At 49.6% G+C, this 23341-nt stretch overlaps 1 protein-coding gene across 1 annotated transcript in view; it reads left to right on the top strand.

Annotated features, from left to right (window-relative positions):
• Positions 1 to 23341, top strand: part of igf1ra (insulin-like growth factor 1a receptor) — a 301340-nt gene that overhangs the window by 208504 nt on the left and 69495 nt on the right. The window contains 1 exon segment of the mRNA XM_048520736.2: positions 16610 to 16913. Within this exon segment, the coding sequence (XP_048376693.2) occupies positions 16610 to 16913 (304 nt within the window).

The raw sequence follows: 23341 nt of genomic DNA, 5'->3' as shown, positions 1-23341 counted from the left end.
TATCCCTCAATCAGCGTCACAAAAACAGATTATCTGGCTGTCATCCTATTGCTGTTTGTGGAAGCTTGCTTCCTGCTCCCCTGATGCTGTCTGGCCTGCTGTGTTCCTTCAGCTGCACATCACTCTGGCTGCAGTGTTGGCAGTTCCCACTATGGATGTAAGTTTGCTCACTGAGCTGGAAGGTTCGTTTTCAGACATTTTGTCACCATTCTAGGTAACATCATCAGTGAGACTCCGGTGAAGCTTCGTCAGAGGCTCACTGATGATGTTACCTAGAATGGTGACGAAACGCCTGAAAACGAACCTTCCAGCTCAGTGAGCAAACTCACATCCAGAACCTAAACCTGAGCTACAAATCTTCTCAAAACTCGCTAGTTCTCACTATCTCTGTGCCAATTGCTCCTCTCTTTCCTGCATGACAACAGTTCAGAAGACCTTCAGTGGTGGTAAAACACTTTGGGATGTCAGCTGGTTATGATAGGCACGACATAAATGAACTTATTCTTTGCTTTTAGAAGTTACTGGTACTAATCTGCACCAAGCAGTGTGGCCTGAAGTCTCTGACTCTGGGATATCTGGTCAGCATGGAGGAGTTGGACTAAAGAGTCTCGTTCCGTGTCATACATTTCCGTGACTCTATAACTCATGCTGAGGTTCTGATGATGATTTCTATCAATGCGCATCCTTTGAGTAAGACATTAAGAGGCACTGAGCTACCAATGAGAAGATTGAAAGTGTAACTATGCTTTTGCTTGAATTTGATGCCATTGTTGCTTTTGCTCGGAATGTGTAAACAGTTTGACTTGTTGTAATGGCTGATGTTTCTGTCAGAGCATTGTCCTGTCTCGCTCTGCAATGAGGACATTGGCGATGAGCTCTATACAGAACAGAATGTTCACCCGAGAGCCTTCTCCTGATTGCCTTGCAGTGACCCCTGCTGGGAGTCAAAGGTATGCCACTGCCACTGTCCTGCATTCAGACTGCGATGGTTATGTCGCCCCTCTCTCGCATTCTGAGGTACTCTTTACCAACCTGCCTCCCTGATCTAGTTTTATCAGGCTCCCCCTTATCCTGACACTTTTAGCCATTTGGCAGTTATGTTTAGCCTGGCTCATGGCTGGAGCACTGTTAAGGTGCTTTCTGAATGTGACTTGTTGGGATTAATTAAAGCACCACAAGTGGGAAAGAGAGTAGTGTTAGCAATCCAAAGCGCACAGTCCTCGGGTCTTATGTGACTCAGTGTCACACAGACAGAGCCTTAGCCTACTAGACCCTGAGAGGAGGCCATTGGAGATTTCTTTTCACCCTGGGTTTCATGAAGGCATTACCTTTTACGCCCTCAAGATATTATCAGAGTAGCAACTGAAGTACTTCTGTCAGATCAGTAAAGGTGCTGGCCAGCTTAACACAGCAACCTCCCACCAGCAGCTTGCTGGAGACGGGATGAACAAAGGAGACTGACCAGCTTCAGCTTTGGGCTTTGCTGGCAGTGTATATTTTTTTAACATATGAGAGAGTGGGCTGCTGTCTTTGGTTGATGAGCAGGGAGTGAGCCATCGTAGACAATCAGTGCCAAAACCACAACATTTCAACGTGATGGCATATCCCGCCTGGATTTGGCAAAAGCCATGATGAAACAGGAGTGGATTGTTCCTATGGGAGAGAGATTCCTTGTTAGGAAATTCAATGAAGTGGGAGCACTGCGATGCCTATCATTCCTTCATCCAGTGACTCTGAATGTAAATAGATCATCTATAAATATGTACAGTTGTACAGTCTATTCCCTTGTACAGTTGATCAGCCATCAGTTTATACACTTATAAGGAATATATCTCTTCACTCCATTATCACAATCCAGCTAGAGTACAGTTTGGAACAATAAATAATTTCTAGATTAGAAACTGTGCTTGTTTTTTGGAAGGTTCATCTGTAATAAAAGTCCACTTCAGGATCTCTATTTTTCTTGATGATATATCTGAGTTTGATGAATGCTGTGGGTGCACTCTGCTCTCCATTCCTGTTAAAAGGAGTTGGGCAAGTTATTTTTTTTGATGTAGTTTGCATCTGAAGTTTGAGCGACTCCGTCTCTGTTGATGTCCCCTTCCCCTAGTGTTGAATTTCTCTCCACGCAATCCTAGGGTGGCTCAGGAAGGTGAGAAGTGCAGCATCTTGCCAGAGACTCAACCCGGCTCCACCTCGGCCACTTTTAAAGGAGACACAGCAGTAATTCAGGCACTTGGACCCCCAGTCTCCCCCTGTCTCCCCCAGTCTCCCTCGGTCTCTCCTCGCTCCCCCCCCCACCGTCTCTCCCTTCCCCCCCCCCCCGTCTCTCCTTGCCCCCCCGTCTCTCCTTGCCCCCCCACCGTCTCTCCTTGCCCCCCCCGGCCCGGCCTCTCCTCTCCTCCCCCCCCCCCCCCCCCCCCCCCCCCCCCGGCCCGGCCTCTCCTTGCCCCCCCCCCGGCCCGGCCTCTCCTTGCCCCCCCCCCGGCCCGGCCTCTCCTTGCCCCCCCCCGGCCCGGCCTCTCCTTGCCCCCCCCGGCCCGGCCTCTCCTTGCCCCCCACGTCTCTCCTCGCCCCCCCGTCTCTCCTCGCCCCCCCGTCTCTCCTTGCCCCCCCGTCTCTCCTTGCCCACCGTCTCTGCCTCCCTCCCCCACTGTCTCTCCCTCCCTCCCCCCACCGTCTCTCTCTCCCCGCCACCGTCTCTCCCTCCTTCCCCCCCCACCGTCTCTCTCTCTCTCTCTCTCCCCCCCCAACTCTCATTCTCTCTCTCTCTCTCCCCCCCAGTCTCTCTCTCTCTCCTCCCCAGTCTCTCTCTCCCCCCACCAGTCTCTCTGTCCCCCCACCAGTCTCTCTGTCCCCCCACCCTCTCTGTCCCCCCACCAGTCTCTCTGTCCCCCCACCAGTCTCTCTGTCCCCCCACCAGTCTCTCTGTCCCCCCAGTCTCTCTGTCCCCCCAGTCTCTCTGTCCCCCCAGTCTCTCTCTCCCCCCAGTCTCTCTCTCTCTCTCCCTCTCTCTCTGTCCCCCCGAGTCTCTCCCCCCTCCACCCCCTCTCTCCCCCCCTCCCCCTCTCCCCCCTCCCCCCCTCCCCACTCTCTCTCTCCCCCCCTCCCCCCTCCCCCCTCTCTCTCTCCCCCCCTTCCCCCCCTCTCTCTCTTCCCCCCCCTCCCCCTTCTCTGTCTTCCCCCCCCCGCCAACTCTCCCCCACTCTCTCCCCCACTCTCTCATTCTCTCCCGAAACCATATGATTAGGAACAGAATCAAACTCTGTTTATTTTAATCAACTTGGTCCGAGATGTGAGGGGGCGCAGTGCCTGGTTAGCACTGCAGCCTCACAGCACCAGGGACCCGGTTTGATTCCCCCCCCCCCCCCCCCGGGGGGGGTGGGGGGTGCTGGTGGTGGAGTTTGCACATCTCCCTGTGTCTGCGTGTGTTTGTTCTGGTCTCCTCCCACAGTCCAAAGATGTGCAGGTGAGGGTAGATTGGCCGTGGGGCACATTACCCATACTGTCCAGGATTGTGCATGAAAAATGCAGGGGTGGGGTGCTCTTTGAATGGGCCAAATGGCCTGTTCCCGCACTGTCGGGATTCTACAATTCTATGAAAGCTGCTGGCGGTGTTGATAGTGAGGAGGGTGGTCTGAGGCTGCAGTCGGATATTGATCTGATGTGATGGGCTTTCAGGGGTCAGGAAAGGGAAGGATGTAGACAGCAAATGGCAGGTCCCCAGGGAGCGCTGAGGAACAAAGGGACCTTGGTGTGTAAGCCCATAGATCCCTGAAGGTACCAGTACAGGTGGACAGGGTGGTGAAGGGTTGCTTGCCTTTATTAGCCAAGACGTAGAATATAAAAGCAAGGAAACCTGGTCACAACTTTATCAAATGTTGGTTAGGCCACAGATGGGATGCTGTGTGCAGCTATCAGCAGGATGTGATTGCACTGGAGAGGGTACAGAGAAGATTCACCAGGATGTTGCCTGGGATGGAAAGCCTCAGCGATGAGGAGAGACCGAATAGGCTGGGTTTGTTTTCCCTGGAACAGAAGTGTCTGAGGGGTGGGGGGGCGGGGTGCAGAATCTGACTGAGGTACAAAGTTATGAGAGGCACTGCAAGGTAGATCATGAGAATCTTTTCACCATGGCAGTTGTGTCTAAGACCGAAGGGTTTAAGTTTACTGTCAGGTCTAAGTGTTTTAGGGAGGATCCGAAGATAAGTTTTTTTTATTCACCCAGAGTGTGCTGCCTGAGAGGGTGACTGGGAGGCAGGTCCACTTGAAACATTTAAGAAGCATCTGGATTTAACTTAAAATGTCTGGGCTATGGACAGAGTGAAAGGGATTAGAATAGTTTGGTGTTTGTTGGTCAGCATTGGGTAGTGGGCCAAAGGGCCTGTTTCCAGTCTGTGAAATTGAAAGTAGAGCTCTCTCTGCTCTTACTTTTAAATCAGCAAGTTAAAAATAATGAAACAGTCCCCCACCGGGGCTCTGTATCGAAATAAAACACAAATTAACAGTTGGATGGTTACATAATGAAACAGCAACTTACCCCCAGCCCCCGCAGCACTCACCAGTCTCTAAAGGCCTGGCCTGTGCGAGTGACCACTGCATGCTCCTGTGCTAGGGAAACAGCAGCGCGGATGTAACCACGAAAGAGGGGCAGGGCAGTCAGGAACGCCGAGCCCGCTGCCTGGAACTGTTGATGGCCAGGCCCAGGAACAAAGCTATGTGCAGGTTCATCGACTTGTCCACCCGTCCCCACTCTGGGTGCCCGTACATCAGGAGCCTGCAGCCAAAACCCTTTAGTAGCCAGGACCAGCCTGTTGAAAGGGCCTGCAAGTGGAAACATTCCACGTGTATATGAGAAAACCACGTCCTCCAGACCACAAAAACAACACGTAGTATAGAACACTACAGCACAGTTCAGGCCCTTCAGCCCTCGATGCTGCGCCGATCTGTGAAACCAATCTGAAGCCCATCTAACCTACACTATTCCATTACCATCCATATGTTTATCCAATGACCTTACTGGAACAGATGATGAACTTACTCTGTCTACAATTGCACAGGATCGCCACATGCAGCGACTCTCCGTATTCAGGTTCCTGACGGAAAACCGGAGGCTCCCTTTGTAGGGAGTAAGGGCACACCAAGAGGTGCCTGAGCAGCGGGCGAAGGTGGGGTAGCGGAGAGTGGGAGGCACCAGTAGCAGCCCATACGGGAAAACGTCTCCATGCTGTTTGAAAGGGCCCGGGAGGCGGGGAATTCCTCCCCCCCCTCCACCCCCACCGAGACGGCTCAGACTGTGTGTGGGCCGCTGTGTCCCGGCAGAGGGCCCAATGCCAAGTTCCAGACAAATAGGGGCTCACTTTGTGACCCCCCCCCGGAACATGTGAGACATGAACCGTGATCTTCTGTCTCAAAGGTGGGGACACTACATCGTGTCGCAGAAGTAGTAATCCAGATCTCTTAAAGTGAGCTGGTTTGTTCAAATTGATTTTAATACTCAGATACCTCAGGGGTCCAAATTCTGAACATCGAGGGTAAACATTTGACAGTGGCTACACGGTCATCATTAGACCGGCTCTTTACAAAGTGGTCCAGGTGCCTCAACTCCTCAGTGACAGAGTGATGTGGGCTTCTCTTGCAGTCAGCAGCATCTTCCTCATTTTCCATGATCTTCTACTCCCTTGTCGAAGCTGGTGGGACCCTGTTGCAGCAGGGAGGCTCGGGAGCAGAAAGGCAGAATATGCCAGACGATGATATATCTTTTGGCATTAAAACCTGGCATTAATTAACTGCAGGTCGTCCTTCTCTGACCAGGACTGTGGCTTAGCGATAATCAAAACAGAAATGCTGGAAATACTCGACAGCTGTGGCAGCATCTGTGGAGAGAGAAGCAGTCAACCTTTTGAGCCCAATATTACTCTGTGTCTGAACTTTCTCCACAGATGCTGCCAGACCTGCCAAGTTTCAACCAGCACTTTTGGTTTTTTTAGTCCAATCTGCAGCTTCTGCTGTATTTTGCTTTTCTAATGCCATGGTTTAACCAATGATTGACATGCCTGCTCCTGGCAGCTCAGGCGGGGAAGATTCATTGTCCTCGGGGAGATTTCCGAACCAGGGGCCACTATTGGAAAGTAAAGGGTCCCCCATCAGGACGTGGCCAAGGAGAAACTTACCCCGAGATTTGTGGGTGACCGGGCCTGGTCAGCATGGACGGCTTGGGCCGAAGGGCCTGTGTGACTCCGAGTGTTTGGAACTCCCTCGCTGAAAAGGGAATGGAACCAGACCCTTTGTGCTTCCACCTTAAAGATATCGATAGATTTTTTTTGTCGAGCAAAGGGTAAAAATCGATCAGAGGTAGGCGAAAATGTGGATCTGAGATTACAGTCCTTACCTGGTCTGGCCTACTGGTGACTCCAGACCCACAGCAATGTGGTAGACTCTGAAATACCCTCTGCTCAATCAGGGATGGGCAATAAATGCTGTCCTGGCCAGCGATGTCCTCATCCCCTGAATAAATGAAGGGAATAATCAGTAGGCTTGTCCTTATTAAAGTGACCACATTTCTTGCAGCTCCACCCTCTCAGAGAAACCTTGAGTCCAATCTCTTTAAGCAACCCTAACTCTTATCCTAGTGTTTGCTACTGTTTGGGAAATGTCACTGAGTGTTTGAACTCTGTTAGAGATGCTGGGCAGGATGTATATTGACTTACAATACAATGCAGTAACAGTGAATGAAGTGGGCATGGTGTAACTGCTTTGGAACCACAGATCTCATCCTCAGGGTCAGGAAATTCTGTTTCTCCGAATCTGACTTAATTAGCTCTTAATTATGACGAGCAATGTGTGCAGTGACATTTGGGCAAAGCTCTTTAATACATCTGATTAGGTTCTGTCAGAATTTCTAATTGGAGGGAAATACAAATTTAATCGAATAGCCGTCTGAGCAGATTGGGGTTAAAAAGTGCTCTCGCTGATCAGAAATCACATGCCACAGGTTATATTCTCAAGCGTTCGGAGCACAGAGCTATAGTGCCTTTAATGTAGAAAACTGGTACAGGGCCTGACGGTCACCACACTCTCAGGCCTCACCTCTAGCTGCAGAGTGAGATTGTTTATTAACATGGAGGGTCAGTGCTTTCCCACATTTGCCCAATGCTAGCGACTTCCTCCAGACTCAACAGCCCGAGAGATGAACGCTGTCAGGGGCCAGAGGGGAAATATGCCAGGCCATAAGAATACATCCTATGGGGATAGAATCCACTGATTACCCAACTGCAAATTGCCATCCTTTAATCATTGCTGTGGTTTAACAAGCTTTGAATTCCCAAATAAAATCACTAAGAATGAGAACTGTAGCTGTAGCCGATACTTGGGGCTGCTGGTGTTTTTTTTTAATCTAATTCCTGTGTTGCCGTGCTAGTAGTTAAGTCAGTGGTAACTCTGCAGTAATTGAAGGAGTCCGTGGCATATGCTGCAAGTGTCGGGTTGATAAGTATCCATGGAACCTTTGTACCCTAAAGGCTGTGACGTCTTTAACAAGAGAGAGTCTTAACCAACTCGCCAGTGGAATTACAGTCATTTTGTATCCCAGCATTGGCATCTTGTGGGTTGGGGGTGGTTCACCATTGGCCAGAAACTGACCTGGGCCAGTTGCGTAAATGCAATGGCTACAAGCAGGTCAGAACCTGGATTTACTGCAGCAAATAGTAACTCCCCAAAGTGTTTGCACTATTGACAAACCATGAGACAGGAGTGTCAGGGGATCCTTGCCCTGAATTTGCCTGGATGAGTGTTATTGTAATAACACTGCAAACCCAGCACCATCCAACACAAAGAATCCTATTCAATTGCCCTCCCATTTACCCACTCCCTCCAGCATGTTCTGTCTGCACTGTGTCCCGAACACAAGCTGCTTGGTACAATCCCTACGGTGGCGAAAGAGGCCATTCTGCCCATCAGGTCTATGCTGACTCCCCTGCCCTATTGCTGCATTTTCCATGACTAGATCACCTAGCCTGCACATCCCTAGGCACTATGGTACAATTTAGCATGGCCAGTCCACCCTATCCTGCACATCTTTGGACTAGGTCAGAAGTCACGCGACATTCCCAGGTTATACACAGTTTCTGAGGAAGGGTCGCCGGACCCAAAACGTGAACTGTTTTCTCCTTCACAGATGCTGTCAGACCTGCTGAGCTTTTCCAGCAACTTCTGTTTTTGTTCCTGATTTGCAGCATCTGCAGATCTTTTAGTTTTGATTCCAAGGTTATAGTCCAGCAGCTGTAATTTCAAAATGAACCTGTTCGACTGGAACCTGGCATTGTGATTTCTGATTTTGTCCATCCCAGTCCAACACCGGCATCTCCAAGTCATCCCTGGACTGTGGGAGAAAATGGGAGCACCCGGAGGAAACCCACGCAGACACGGGGAGAACGCGCAAACTTCACGCAGACAGTTGCCTGAGGGGGGGATCGAACCCGGGCCCCTGGCACTGTGGGGCAGCAATGCTAACCACTGTGCTGCCCCAATTTGTCCAGACCCCCTGCACAGTTCCCCCACCCGCCTACCATCTCCCTTTCACAGCACCTTGCGATGTTTGTGACTAGCTGGAAAGACCAGGGCAGTGGCTGGCAGTGGAAGCACCATCGCTGGGAATTTCCACTGCTAAGTTGCACACCCATTCCTGATTGGAAACTATGGCCATTGCTCCTTTCGCATTGCCGGGCCAAATACCTGGAGCCTGCTTCCTGCTGGCACTGTGAGTGAACCTTCACCCACATGGGCAACTGCACTTAGCAGTGACAGCCAACCACCATGTTTGCCAGGGCAGTTAGGGATGGGAAGAGCCAGTAACACCCACATTCTGTGAATGAGTTTTTGAAAAATGTTTGCTTGCTTGCTGTGATTTTATGCCTGGCTACTAATTGCTCCCAGGTATGTATCATATGTTGAAGGCTTTCTTTAAAACAAAAACGCCACACATGAGATGATGCTTGGCCTTATTGGTGGAGTTAAGATACAGCACAGTTTATACCAAACCTTTAGGGAACGCTGGCTAGTTCCCAGTTTGAGTAATGGCCATCAGTTCTTTGCGCAAGTTTCTGGGAGAGGGTATGTGAGAGATTTTGTGGTGCAGGATATTACGTGGCTCTTCATTGGTGCAGGGGCAACCAAGAGACGATTTGATAGAGGTTTTGCAAACCCTGATGAGTTTTTATTTTAAACTAAGAACAAACAAGGAGAAGCTGCTCCCTGTGCCAGAGGATTGTAGGTGGTTTGCAGCGGAACAGGAGGCAATGCAAGATTGCTGGTGCGTGAGTGGATGTGGTCTGGAATGCAACAACTGGAACGTTGGTCTGAGCACAGTCTCTCAGTGCTAATACCCAAAACAGAATCAGATAAATACCCAAGGGTCACCGTGGGCCAACTGGGCATCTGTTTGGCCAACTCGGCCGAAGGGCAGAATGGCGTCCTCCTGTGTAATCTCATTCTGTGATGGGCTGCCCATTATGTTTCCATGATCTTACAATCAAGGACAGCATTCAGCAAATGAACCCATTTCATTAGTTGGCAGCTGGTCATTTCAGGCAATAAATTTACAAACTGTTGCAAGACTACGTGTAATGCTCTCTCAGACACTTTGTCACATGCCCATTGGGATATCCCCCAGCCCCGCGCCTCGCTGCGCTCCCTTTGGTGTGTGTACCCCAGCCCCGCGCCTCGCCGCACTCCCTTTGGTGTGTGTACACCAGCCCCACGCCTCGCCGCACTCCCTTTGGTGTGTGTACACCAGGCCTATGCCTCGCCGCACTCCCTTTGGTGTGTGTACACCAGCCCCACGCCTCGCCGCACTCCCTTTGGTGTGTGTACTCAGCTCCGCGCCTCGCCGCACTCCCTTTGGTGTGTGTACTCAGCCCCGCGCCTCGCCACGCTCCCTTTGGTGTGTGTACACCAGCCCCGCATCTCTCTGCGCTCCCTTTGGTGTGTGTACAGCAGCCTCGCGTCTCTCTGCGCCTCCTTTGGTGTTTGTACTCAGCCCCGCGTCTCTCTGCACTCCCTTTGGTGTGTGTATTCAGCCCCGCGCCTCGCCACGCTCCCTTTGGTATGTGTACACCAGCCCCGCGTCTCTCCGCGCTCCCTTTGGTGTGTGTACACCAGCCCCGTGTCTCTCCGTGCTCCCTTTGGTGTGTGTACATCAGCCCCACGCCTCGCTGCACTCCCTTTGGTGTGTGTACACCAGCCCCGCGTCTCTCCACGCTCGCTTTGGTGTGTGTACTCCAGCCCCGCGCCTCGCCGCACTCCCTTTGGTTTGTGTACACCAGCCCCGTGCCTCACCGTGCTCCCTTTGGTGTGTGCACACCAGCCCTGCACCTCACCGCGCTCCCTTTGGTGTGTGTACTCCAGCCCCGCGCCTCGCTGCGCTCCCTTTGGTGTGTGCACACCAGCCCTGCACCTCACCGCGCTCCCTTTGGTGTGTGTACTCCAGCCCCACGCCTCGCCGCGCTCGCTTTGGTGTGTGTACACCAGCCCCGTGCCTCACCGCGCTCCCTTTGATGTGTGTACTCCAGCCCCATGCCTTGCCGTACTCACTTTGGTGTGTGTACTCCAGCCCCACGCCTCACCAAGCTCCCTTTAGTGTGTGCACACCAGCCCTGCACCTCACCACGCTCCCTTGGGTGTGTGTACTCCAGCCCCGCGCCTCGCTGCGCTCCCTTTGGTGTGTGTACTCCAGCCCCGCGCCTCGCCGCGCTCCCTTTGGTGTGTGTACACCAGCCCCACGCTCCCTTTGGTGTGTGTACTCCAGCCCTGCACCTCACGCTCCCTTTGGTGTGTGTACTCCAGCCCTACCTTTTGCCATTCTCTCAAGAAAGGCTATGTCTTTACTTTACAATGACAAATTGTACTTGTTTGTAAGTTCAATGTGACAAAGATGTGGGGTGAGGTTGAAAGGAGTGAGCTGAGAGCCCCCCAGCTCTGAGCAAAGTCAGGCCTTGGGTTTGAGAGTGTAGGGAGGGGAAGAGAGGTGATGAGTGAAAGCAGCTTGGGGAGGGAGGGAGCAGAACACCCTGAGTGGTGGAATATTGTGGAAGGCTGGACCTGGAAGTGTTGAGGTTGATGTGGGCTCGAGAATATTGCAGGGAATGGGCCAAGCTAGGAGTATTTGGCAGTGAAACATTCAACCCATCCTGGTCATGTGTAAAGTTGTTGTACTTTATCTGAAATAAAAACAGAGAATGCTGGAGAAACTTAGCAGGTCTGGCAATATCCACAGAGATGCAAAGTTAATCGTCCGAGTCTGAGAGAACTCTTCATCAGAGCTCTTTGTCTTGTCTACAGATAGGCAGACAGTCAGACCTGTTGTTAACACGCACTGCAAAGCTCCGAGACTATATTAGCTGTGTAAAACTAAAAGGCATGGATTAGCCAGGTAATTGTGACTCGATTTATTGCTGTTGTCCAAGGACCTGCCGTAACCGCAATGGCTTGTTCAAGGACTTTCTGAAACTGTTGGGAGACTGGGATTATAAATGACTTGTTTGTTCGTTTCCCCCTCCCACAAGGGCCAAAACCGGGGTGTGGGGGGTGGCGGTGCCTGTTTTGTTGATCATTAGCCGTGCTGTAAGGTCAGCTCCCTGTGCAAAGTTTACCCTGTGATTGCTGACATATTGTTCCAGCCTTCGCTCCTCAAACACGCGTTGACCACCAGAGACAGTAGGAACTGCCAATGCTGGAGAATCTTGAGATTAAAAATGTGAGAAGCTGGATAAACACAGCTGGCCAAGCAGCATCAGAGGAGCAGGAAGGTTTGACATTTTGAGTCGAGACCCTTCTTCAGACCACCAGTGGTCTTTCTTTGAGCTGGTGACCCTCTCCAGGCCACGTGCTGGAGTTTGGTGGGTGATGTTGTGAAATCCCATGGCGTTTATGTGGGCTTCGTGTCAAAGGCACTGCCTGTTCCAAAGCTTTTAATTTTCATTCAGTCAAACTTCAGCTGTTGAGGTGGTGAGCTGGGCTGGGCCAGTAAAACACACACACACTGATGGATGCAGGTTCCAACTGTTGAATGACGCTGAAAAACAAACAAAATGGCTGGAAATCACAGCAGGTCAGGCAGCATCCATGGAGAGAGAGCAAGCTAACGTCAGATTCCAGCATCTGCAGCAATCTGCCCCTATGCCCAGTACTCCCTGGCTGAACCCTCCAACTCTCTCTCTCTCTGTCCCCTTCTCCTTGAAGGTCCTCCTTCAGAGTATGCCTGCTGGACTTCTTCCCACCACGATCCCAGGTTGAGGCTTGAAGCTGCTGTGGCCTCTCTGAGAGTGACGAGTGAGAGCACAGGTGGAATTGGGAGAGTGAAGGGAGAGAGTCGAGGTGTGAGGGCAGGGTTTGGGGGAGGGCAGATGTGTCTGGGCGTGGGGGCTGTTGTGGCATGAGGGCAGGTGGGGAAGGGTGGGGACTATTAGATCAAGTGTAAATAGTCACAGTGTAAGTGCAACGCATTATCTTAATGGACAGCACTTGCAGAACAATCCTATGACAGAATTGTGCCGAACAGAAGATGCTTTGTTTTGAGGGTATTGCGAGTGCTCACTGGTTTAGTATGGTCTGTGCTCAGCCTGTTACAAGCAACCAAAGTGTGTTAAATAAAAGCAAAATACAAAAGGCAGAATGAAGTCCCCTTTCCAGAAGGTGCTGTCACTCTGGTGTGTTGTACCTGACAAGGGCCCGAAACTAGACCAGTGTCATTCCTGTCCGATCTTGGGGAGTCTTGTGACTGAATTCCCTTGTGGTCTTGCTTGGTAATGTACTCCACAACACTTGTTAAATTGCTTTGTTAATCATTCTTGTTCCTGTTAAATTAGCAGATGATTTATTGGTGCAGCACTGATAAATGTTCACTTTATTTTGTGAGCCATTTATAGCTGATTCTTATTGTGAGGGGGGTGGTGCAGTAGAAGATGATTAAAAGAATTATTTGTTGCTTGGTACATGTTGGACTTCCTTGACATATCAGAAGAAAGCTGGCAATGTGTGTGTCAACTTCAATAAACTCTCAACTTGTCCATACTTATACACAGCTGCAAACCAGTGCTGGGACACGTGGCGGGGACCCTTTTGGTTTTCAGGTGGTCTTAAGGAAAGAGGGAGAGATAGAGATTGAGAGAGGGATCAACGCGCATCGGGCACAGGCGGCTGGAGATGTGATTAGAATTTGAGTGAAAGAGCAATTGCTGGAAGAGGCCAGTTTTGTCAGGGCTCAGTGACCCCAGGGTTGGAGACCAGGACAGTAAAGACCCATCTGTTTGTGACCCTAGCTGCTATTAAAACCCTCAACTCTCCTGCAGATCAAAATTCTGTTCAACTTGGCATAAATATGTTCCGCGACCCAGCCTCCGCTGCTCGCAGAGGAAGGGAAAATCCCAAACCTGCCAGTGATAAAGTTCCTCCCTATTCCCACTTTAAGTAGGAGTGCTGGATGTGGGTATAGTTACAAAATTTAAAAGACATTTGGATAAGTACATGAATAGGAAAGGTTTGGAGGGACGTGGGCGAGCAACAGGCAGGGAGGCAAGTTTAGTTTGGGATCGTGTTCGGTATGGACTGGTTGGGCTGAAGGGTTTGTTTCCGTGTTGTGTGACTCTATGAGTTTGATCCATTTGGATAGCAGAACAGGCTAAAGGGACTGAACAGCCTCCTCCAGTTCCTATATTGCTACAGAAGGACTGTGCTGGTGGCTGTAGAAATGCCTTTTCAATAAAGTGTCAACACTTTCAGGATTGCAGTGGGGGTTGGTGGTTGAGAGGAGAGACAGGAGAGAAGATATTGCATTTTACTGAGCCTGCCTCCTCAGCTTTGCCCAGAAGCATGGAACTGTTCGATCCTTGGTGCTCCCAGGGTTTCAAGGAAACAGCCTGAGTTTTCTTATCGAGTAGTTATGGAGTGTCACAGGTGCAGGACAAGGTACAGCGTGTGCCTGAGTGTATGACTGTGTTTTCTCCCTCCCTGCAATTATGCTTTCATTTAACTAAACTGCAGACTTTGTAGAACTGTACATTCTGTATAAAGTGTAGTGTATGGCAAAACCTAATTTCGACTTCATTGCTCCTTTAGATTGGCAAGTATTGGAACATTGTGGAACTGCTGAGAGCTGAACCCCATTTCTTATAAAGTTTTCCAGGGGCTTTCAAACTCAGGTTTTGTGCAGTTAGGGAAGAGGAAACATTGGGATAACATGAAGGGGCTTGCCTTGCCAGAGGCTCAGACAATTACTTTTATTTAAATGTGACTTTTAATCTGGATGATAAAGCTAGCCTTAGTAACCGGGCACCATGGCAACAATCATCTGTTGTTATGAAAAAAAAATGCCTTCACTAATGTCCTTTAGGGAAAAAAATGTCTTTACCTGGGCAGACCTGCATGTGACTCCAGACCGCACAGCAATGTGGTTGGCTCTCTACTGCCCACGTGACCCTGGCAAAGCACTCCATTCAAGGGCAGTTAGAGATGGGCATAGCAAGTGCCCACACTCCATGGGAGAATGAAGGAGACAAATAGCCTGCAGCAACTTTAATCGAGAGATTGGCTACAGCGAGGCACTGTTGTGTGACTGTTGTCAACCAGGATCTGTCACCAGACCAACAAAGGGAAATACTAGAACGTATGATCAAAATCTCAGGCAAAAAGTTATGAAGAAGGAGGATTAGGGGCAGCATGGTGGTTTGGTGGTTAGTACTGCTTCCACATTGCGCCCGGGACCAGGGTTCAATTCCACCTTCGGGCCACTGTCTGTGTGAAGACAGTTCTCCCATTGTCTGCGTGGATTTCCTCCGGGTGCTCCCGTTTCCTCCCACTGCCCAAACATTAGGTATATTGGGCAAGCTGACCTTCCCCTACTGTCACAGGGATGTGTAACTTACGGGTTACAGGGACGGGGTAGGGGTTTGGGACTGGGTGGGATGATCTTCAGTGTGTCAGGGTGGAGTCGATGGGCTGAATGGCCTGCTTGCACACAGTAGGGATTCTATAACTATATATCACTGAAAGGAAGAGACAGTCACAGAGATGTACACCCATGAAACACACTCTTCAGTCCAACTCACCCAGGATGACCAGGTATCCTAAATTAATCTAGTCCTGTTTGCCAGCATTTGGCCATGTCCTTCTAAACCCTTCCTATACACGGACCCTTCCAGATGCCTTTCAAATGTTGTAATTGTACCAGCCTCCACCACTCCTCTGGCAGCTCATTCCACACACGTACCACCCTCTGCATGAAAAAGGTGCCCCTTAGGTCCCTTTTCAATCTTTCCCCTCTCACCTTAAACCTATGCCCCTCTAGTTTTGGACTCCCCCCACCCAGGGGACAAAAGGGCCTTGTTCAGGGAGAAACAGTTCTAGAGGTTCAGCCTGTAAAGGTGCTGTGGAGTTGACACCTGAGAGGTTGAAAGAGGGGAGGATGGGGTTCGTAGCGATTGGAGACAACAGTGAAAGGAAGGGGCAAGATCCATGGAGAGTGAGGGTCTCAATTTTGAGGTGTAGCTGTGCTGAGACTGTGTAGGTGATTAGGTATGTGGATGAGCAGCAATTATGGTGAGTTAGAGTACAGGCTGCAGGAGGTTTAGATGTTCACTTTTATTGCGGAGCATTGAAGATGGGAACCTGGCCAGGAAACTGTTGAAATAGTCAAGTTCAGTGAGTAAACGGGAAAGAACTACTGGCTTGTCAAGCCCAGGGACCCAAATGAGGCCACAGTGACAGTGGCAATTGTAGTCAAGTTTCGCCCAACTGTAGCAGGAGAGGATTGGAGCAAATTTGCATTTGACTGGACATCTGTCAGCACACTTAAACTGGTTTTACACAAAAGCAAATTGTCCAAATGTGGTTGCATAGGACCGACAGTATACTGTAACCTGGAGGGCGCACACATTCATCTTACTTTAAGCTTGTCTACCAAGCCGACTGCTTTTCGTTTAGCTGTTGGGCCATGGAGTTTGCTGTCAATGCCAGCAATTTGTGTCCATCCCTAACTGCCTTTGTGGAGGTGATGGTAAGCTGCAGAACTTGTCGACACAGTGCTGAAGGGGGTGGGGGGGGGGTTTCCCTGATGTAACAGCAACGGTGAAAGCGCGACAATATATTTCCAAGCCAGGATGGTGAGAGGCTTGGATGGGAAATTGCACGGCGGGGGGTGTTCTCCCATTTCCTTACCCTCCGGGCCAGGATTGAGCAGGTAGGATCACGGGATGCTGTGTGAAGGAGTCTTCGCGAGATGTTGCAATGAATTTGGATGCTGCACAATGTGGTGTATGCAGCAAATGTGAAGTCTCATAAACGTCTGTGAGGTCTTCTCCCCACTAATTTCTCTGAACACCGTCAGAAGCTACATAGCACCAGGTTTTAGTTCAGCAAATCATAATCTTTGGGAATGCTGCTCCTTCATCAGGTGAAGTCCCGAAGGGGCAGCGCTCCGAGAGAATATGATTTCAGATAAGCCATTTGGACAAAAACCTGGTGACCTTGTCCACCCCAGTCCAACAGTGGCACCTCACTTCCAGCCCACGTCATCCTAACCATCTCAGTAACATTTGTGTGTGTGTGTGTTTTGCAGTGTGCCCGAAGACCTGTGGAAAGCGAGCTTGTAACGACAAGGATGAGTGTTGCCATGAAGAGTGCCTGGGAGGATGTACCGCCCTGCACAGCAACAGGGCCTGCATGGCATGTCAGAACTACTACCACGAGGGCCAGTGCCTGCCCAGCTGCCCACCGGGTACTTACAAGTACGGAGGCTGGCGATGCGTGACCAAGGACTTCTGTTCCAAGCTCCAAGGCAACAGTCCCAAGGAACCGTTCGTCCTCCACCAGGGAGAGTGTATCCTTGAATGTCCAGCCGGCTACATCCGCAATGGCAGCAGGTTGGAGAAAGCATCTTGCTCTTGTTTTTAACGTCAGCGCGCTGTCCTGCTGCTTTTCCCATTCTCCCAGCTTGTCTTTTGCCTGGGGTTGGAAGTGTGCTGAGTTTATTTTAATAATTCCTCAGGCAATTAAAATAGAAAGAACATCTGTTCTTGAGGAAGTCCTAAAGCATCCCACAACCAATATGTTGGTCGTTGTAGTTGGTTGTACAGAACGTGAGCATTGCTGGAATAAAGAGACAAGCTGTCCAAGACTTTTTGGCTTGCAGTCATCAGGACAGATGCAAGAATGCCAAATTTCAAAGGGAGCAGCAATTTATACCACGTGATAAAAGGGTTCTGATTGACTGGCGAGTTGACGCTGGTTGAAGCATTGCCATGGAGAATGCACTAGGGAGCCATTGTCTTTAATTTGGAATAGAAATGCAAATTAAAGCACATGTTCCTTTTGCCCACAGCATGTAGCTTCTAGAAGCATGAATGAGGCTGTCTCTTTTTCTCCTGCAGTATGGCTATTTCTTACTTAGATAAACATTGGGAATGTTTAGTGCACAGAATGATCCCACCCGCAATGAAAAAAAGGGCCAGTTAAGCCATAAATGATTGAGGGTTGGGTGAGGCTCTGGGAGACATACCTGCTGTTCTTCGAAAACCATATGGTGCGATTTTCTTTTTTTTTTGTTTTGTTTTCACATTCACCAAATGAGTAGCCAACAGGGAACGGGAGTCATCGTACAGTGTGGAGCTGGAGGAGCACAGCAGGCCAGGCAGTATCAGAGGAGGAGGAAAGCTGATGTTTCGGGTCAGGGCCTTCTTCAGAAAAGCCTTTGTGCTGAAGGAGTTGTGGAGATGTAAAGTAGGTGTGGAGAGTAGCTGTCTGCTTTATTAAATGGACACCACCACACTGGCAGCATTCCTTTAGCCACACACAGAAACACCAGCCTGAATCAAAGTGCTCCCTTGTAAGTGGGGATGAAACAGGAGGGCTACTGCTATCTGCTCAGCTGAAGCTCACACGTGGATTGGAGAACGTCAGTTAAATGTTGTCTCCACTGCATGACTTTTGATGATGTTTAAGCTATTTTTGCACAAAAGCAGCCTGTCTAGCTACAGAGACAGAGTCTGGTCTGAAAAGGATGCATCTAGTCGCCCGAGGCGACTGTCTGTGTGGAGTTTACATGTTCTCCCAGTGTCTGTGTGGGTTTCCTTCCACAGTTCAAAGATGTGCAGGTTAGGGTGGATTGGCCATGCTAAATTTTCCGTAGTGTCCAGGGATGTGCCAGTTATGTGGATTAACTGTAGGAAGTGCAGGGCTACAGGGATAGGGTAGAGGGAGGTGAGTCTGGGTAGAAAACATAGAAAATATTTACACCTATTTTGCATCACCATCACTCCTTTACCAACAATATTACTGCCTTTCTCTCTTGCTCTGGGTCCACCCTCAATCAGTTCCACTCAGTGCTCTTCCCACAAAGATGAGGGTGGCAGATACATGAGAACATGACACCCTAAAAGTTCCCCTCCAAGCCAGAGTACAAAAGGGATATAATGGGGCAGGTGATGTAAGAAAAATGAAGGACAAAGATAATACTCTGGAGTTATGGAACTTGGCGTTTCATCCTGAAGACTGTAACGTGCCAAAGTGGAAAATGAGGTGTTGTTACTCCAACTTTGTGTTGGGTATTATTGCTACACTGTAGCAGGCTAAGGATGGAAATGCCAGTGTGGGAGCAAGGTGATTTATTGAACTTTTAAGCAACTGGAAGGTTGTGAGGATCACCGACATGTATTGGTGCTAAAATTAACAAAAAAAAACATTTTGTCTCCTCTGTTTACAAATCATGAAAAGGTCTTCTTGGGAACTCCAGAACAGTTTTCAATGAGCCTGGGGAGTGCGGCTGGTTGGGAAAAGATGTGTAAAGGGAGAGTATAAAGTGACAGTCCCTTCCTATGAAGGCTATAGAACAGGAACAGTTAAATTTAGTACACATCTGAATGTAAGACAGGCAGAATATGTGGTGTTGTATCTCAGTCCCGTTCTGTAGTTTCCTGTAGCAGAAGGTTGAGAGCTCATTTTGTTTGCATAAAAATTTATTTCAATGTGAAATGCTTTTCAAATTTTTATGCATTCCATTTTTGAAGAAATAGTTTTTTGGGATGATTCTCTTTAACCATAGCACTCGTTCATCTCTCAAATCTTGAAGCATATTTTGCATTTAATGAACGATCTTCGAGCCTCAGTTACTGTGATGCGAGCAATAACTGTAAACATCTCACGGACATTAGAACAGAAAATGTTTAATGTTCAGCAGCTTGGGCCATGTCAGTGAAGAGGGAGAATCATGGAGTGCGGGAGGAGGACATTCGGCCCATCAAGTCTGCTTCGACCCGCCCTATCTCTGTAACCCCTAACTGGCACAACCCTGAACACTATGGGACAATTTAGCTTGCCAATCCACCCGAACCAACACATCTTTGGACTGTGGGAGGAAACTGGAGCACCTGGAGGAAACCCATGCAGACACGAGGGGAATGTACAAACTCCACACAGACAGTCGCCCGAGGGTGGAATTGAGCCCAGTCACTAGCCTTGTGAGGCAATAGTGCTAACCGCTGAAACCAGAATTAACGTTTCAAGTTGATGATCTTTGATCAGAAGTGGCAGAGTCTAGAAATGCTGATCATTACGACTGGTGCTTCTCCCTTTCAAGCACTTGAAGATTGATTATCCACGGACATTTAGGAGTTGATTACAATTTTCATGATTTGACCTTGAGAGATTTCTAAGATTGTTCAGTGTTCTGGAACACTCGGCAAATTGAGTTCTAGAGCTGGCCGTAAGATCTGAGGAGTGGAACATGCTGAAAGGGATGAATGGTCTCGTCCTATTCCTGTGTGCCCCTTTACCTACGTTATCTCCTGCATAGCTGAGATCCTGTGATTTTTTTCTGTCTCTCCGTTTGTCTGGCTCCTAGGAATGATGACAACATGATTCTAACACAATGCACATGCTTTGTTTTTTTTTGTTGCTAGTTATTAGGTGAATGGCTGGTAATTATACTGTGGCAAGGATTTCAATTTGAATGGGTTTATTTAATTTGACCGGACATTAGCTGTGTGTTGGGTGATGTAAATTAGATTTCAGCCTTGGAGCTGCATCAGTTTTTAGAGAGAATTGTGGAGCTGTTTATTGTTTCTGTTTGATCTCTGTTGACCGCCACAGTTTGATACATTCTCTGTGATCTGCTTGAGGGCAGAAATTGAGAGATTTGGATTTCTTTAAACATTAGGTTCTCACCTCAATTCAGTGCAAAAAACAATAGACATAGGGAACAGCACTCCAGAGCAAGTCTACATCACTTCATGGTGGTGTCAGCTTTTGAAATTAAACTAACAATGCCCATTCCCCAACATTCCCCAACTCACTGCTCAGCAATGACAACAGTCCCCATTTCAGCGATCACTAACCATTGACCTGTGCCTCTTTCCCATGCTGCCTCAGATCCTCCAACCCCCATCTCCCCCCAGCCTCTGCCTCTCTCGGAGTTTTTGTCCATGATTTTGCTCTCTATCTCTCTCCCAATATCGCTGCATCCTTCTCTCTCTGTCATTCTGTCTCACTCCCGGCCCTGCTGTCCTCTGTTCCTCATCTTTCTCTTCCCTGCTTTCTTTTTCATTCTCTCTTCTCTCCCCCTCCCCCTCTCGCTCTCCCCCGCTCTCTCTCTCATCACCCCTCTCTCTCTCTCTCTCTCTCCCTCCCCCCCCCCCTCTCTCTCTCTCTCTCCTCCCTCTCTCTCTCTCTCTCTCCCTCCCTCTCTCTCTCTCTCTCCTCTCTCTCTCTCTCTCTCTCTCTCTCTCTCTCTCTCTCTCTCTCTCTCTCTCTCTCTCTCTCTCTCTCTCTCTCTCTCTCTCTCTCCCCCCCTCTCTCTCTCTCTCTTACCCCTCTCTCTCTCTCTTCGCCCCCCCCTCCCCTTCCCCTCTCTCTCTCCCCCTCTCTCTCTCTCTCTCTCTCTCTCTCTCTTTCTCTCCCCCTCTCTCCCTATCTTCTTCTCTCTCTCTCCTCCCCCCCCCATTCTGTTGCTCCCCTCCGTGTACCACTGCCAGGGGGCTCCATGGTCCACTGTATACCACTGCTGGGAAGCACCATGGTCGCTATATACCACTGCCAGGGGGCACCACGGTCACTGTGCCTGATTCCAGCGCCCGTTCCAGCAGCACAGGGGGTTAACCTGGACCTGTTCTGCCTTGTAGAGCCCGGTTCTAGCTGGCATTACCCAGCTAAGGCCTGGAGAGAACAGAGACTTATTGTGGCTCAGCCAGGAATGCAGCACAAATACCCCTCAGGGGGTTAAAAGCAAAGGAATACTGGAGACCCTCACCTTCCTCCCTAGTAATGCCTGCTCCCCAAGTCACTGCTAAAGGATAGAGACACCCACCCCGCATGAAACCACACTCAGTTATTTCCCGTGGGAATCCACACTGGCTAATCTCAGAGAGCTGGGAGCCTGTGACGTTTCTCCAAACACCTGATAACCAAATGATGCAGTTTCCCAAAGAGTATGCAGCAGATACCAGGCCTGGTGAGCAGTGTGTTTTAATGAGCTGTCCATGTAAACGACAACGCTGCTGCAGGGCGAAACCAACAGGCACTTACTGTCCTGATACAGGGCTAAACCTGCCAGGGAGGGGTCTTTCTGACCTCCTTCACCCGGCCACTTTCTGCTGTACAAACAAGCGAATATGCCCTGTTTCTCTCATGTGCTCTCGCAATGGTTTCTCACTTGTCTCGGCCCTGGTCTCGCCCGGTTCTGGAACTGCACAGGATGAGCATGTATCTGGGTTTGGAGAAGGAGTAGGCCATTTGGCCCCTCGAACCCTGCTTTGTCCTTCAGTAAGATCGAGCTAATCTGAGCGGTCCACATTGCTGCCTAGTCCCCAGGCTAGCCTTTCACTTCCTAATCAAAGGATCGAAGGCCCTGTTCTTAAAAATATTCAGTCTCCTTCCACCACCTTCTGAGGGAGAGAGGTTCAACACTTGGAAAAAGATTCTCCTCCATCAGTCCGAAGTAGTGACCCTTATTTTTTAACATGTACATTCCTCCCTCTGGATCAGATAGAGATCCCTTAAATCCAAGATTAGCAGCTAAGAAATCTTCCACAGTGTATGATCCAGCGTTGATTTCTCAACAAACACCCCTAAAAACCAGGTTATCTGATAATGGGCCATCAACATCTGGCAACAGCCCTGGAGAGAGAATCAGACTTGCATTATTTTCTGTTTGAATCTGACGGTTGTAACCTGTACAGCGTTTGGGTTTAGTGTTAACTAATTGTCACTCCATATACTGTGTGGCCACTGTGCAGCTGTGTCTGTCTAATCGACACCACGTGGCTGTGATCTGCTTTGGGGCTGCTGAGGATGCGAAAGCTGGTGTGTGAGTGCAAGTTTGTTCATTCTCTAGACTGTAAATGCTGATGCAGTTAGTGCTCAGAAAGCCATTGAACCGGATCCCATCCACCCACCAGCATCCCCGCTCCCCCACCCCCCCGACTCCGATCAACGGCAGCAACACGGGGAGACTCTCTATGTCAGCCCAGAGCCAAGGTCTCAAGCCTGCACACTCACCCTGTTCGATTGCACGTCCAGTGTATTCTGCTCTTTAACCTGGTGTGAACAGTCTTGCCATTTAGTGAACTGTGCTGAGGGCTGTGATACTGGGGACGTTTTCACCCCAGCCCACACTTTCCATGCTGTGCTGGTATTGGTGACACATCTGATTGGCCAAAGATACATGCATTGGCCTGCTTTGTTCATCCAGCTCTACACCTTGTTATCTCAGATTCTCCAGATCTGCAGTTCCTATTATCTCTGAGCCACTGTACCACTGTTCCATATCCGTTCCTGGGATGAGGGTACCCTGGCAAGGCCAAGATTTGTTACTTGTCCCTAACTGCCTGTGAACTGGGAGAGTTGTCAGCCATTTTTATAAGCCTCAATAAGGTCATCCCTCACCCTCCAGCGCTCCAGGGAAAATAGTCCCGTGTTTTGAGAAGATTTGTAGTCTCAGGTTGAGGTTCTGGATGTGAGTTTGCTCGCTGAGCTGGAAGGTTAGTTTTCAGACGTTTCATCACCATTCTAAGTAACATCATCAGTGAGCCTCCGACGAAGCACTGGTGTTATGTCCCGCTTTCTATTTATCTGGTTAGGTTTCTTTGGGTTGGTGATGTCATTTCCTGTGTTGGTGATGTCATTTCCTGTTCTTTTCTCAGGGATGGTAGGAACAGGACATAACACGAGCGCTTCGTCGGAGGCTCACTGATGATGTTACCTAGAATGGTGACGAAATGTCTGAAAACTAACCTTCCAGCTCAGCGAGCAAACTCACATCCAAAATAGTCCCCTTGCATGGCCACTGAACTAAAATTGC

This window comes from Stegostoma tigrinum, chromosome 36 (genome assembly GCF_030684315.1).
Source record: "Stegostoma tigrinum isolate sSteTig4 chromosome 36, sSteTig4.hap1, whole genome shotgun sequence".
NCBI classification, from domain to species: domain Eukaryota; kingdom Metazoa; phylum Chordata; class Chondrichthyes; order Orectolobiformes; family Stegostomatidae; genus Stegostoma; species Stegostoma tigrinum.
The sequence above is the reverse complement of the archived record's forward strand: the minus strand, read 5'-3'. Positions and strand labels throughout refer to the sequence as shown.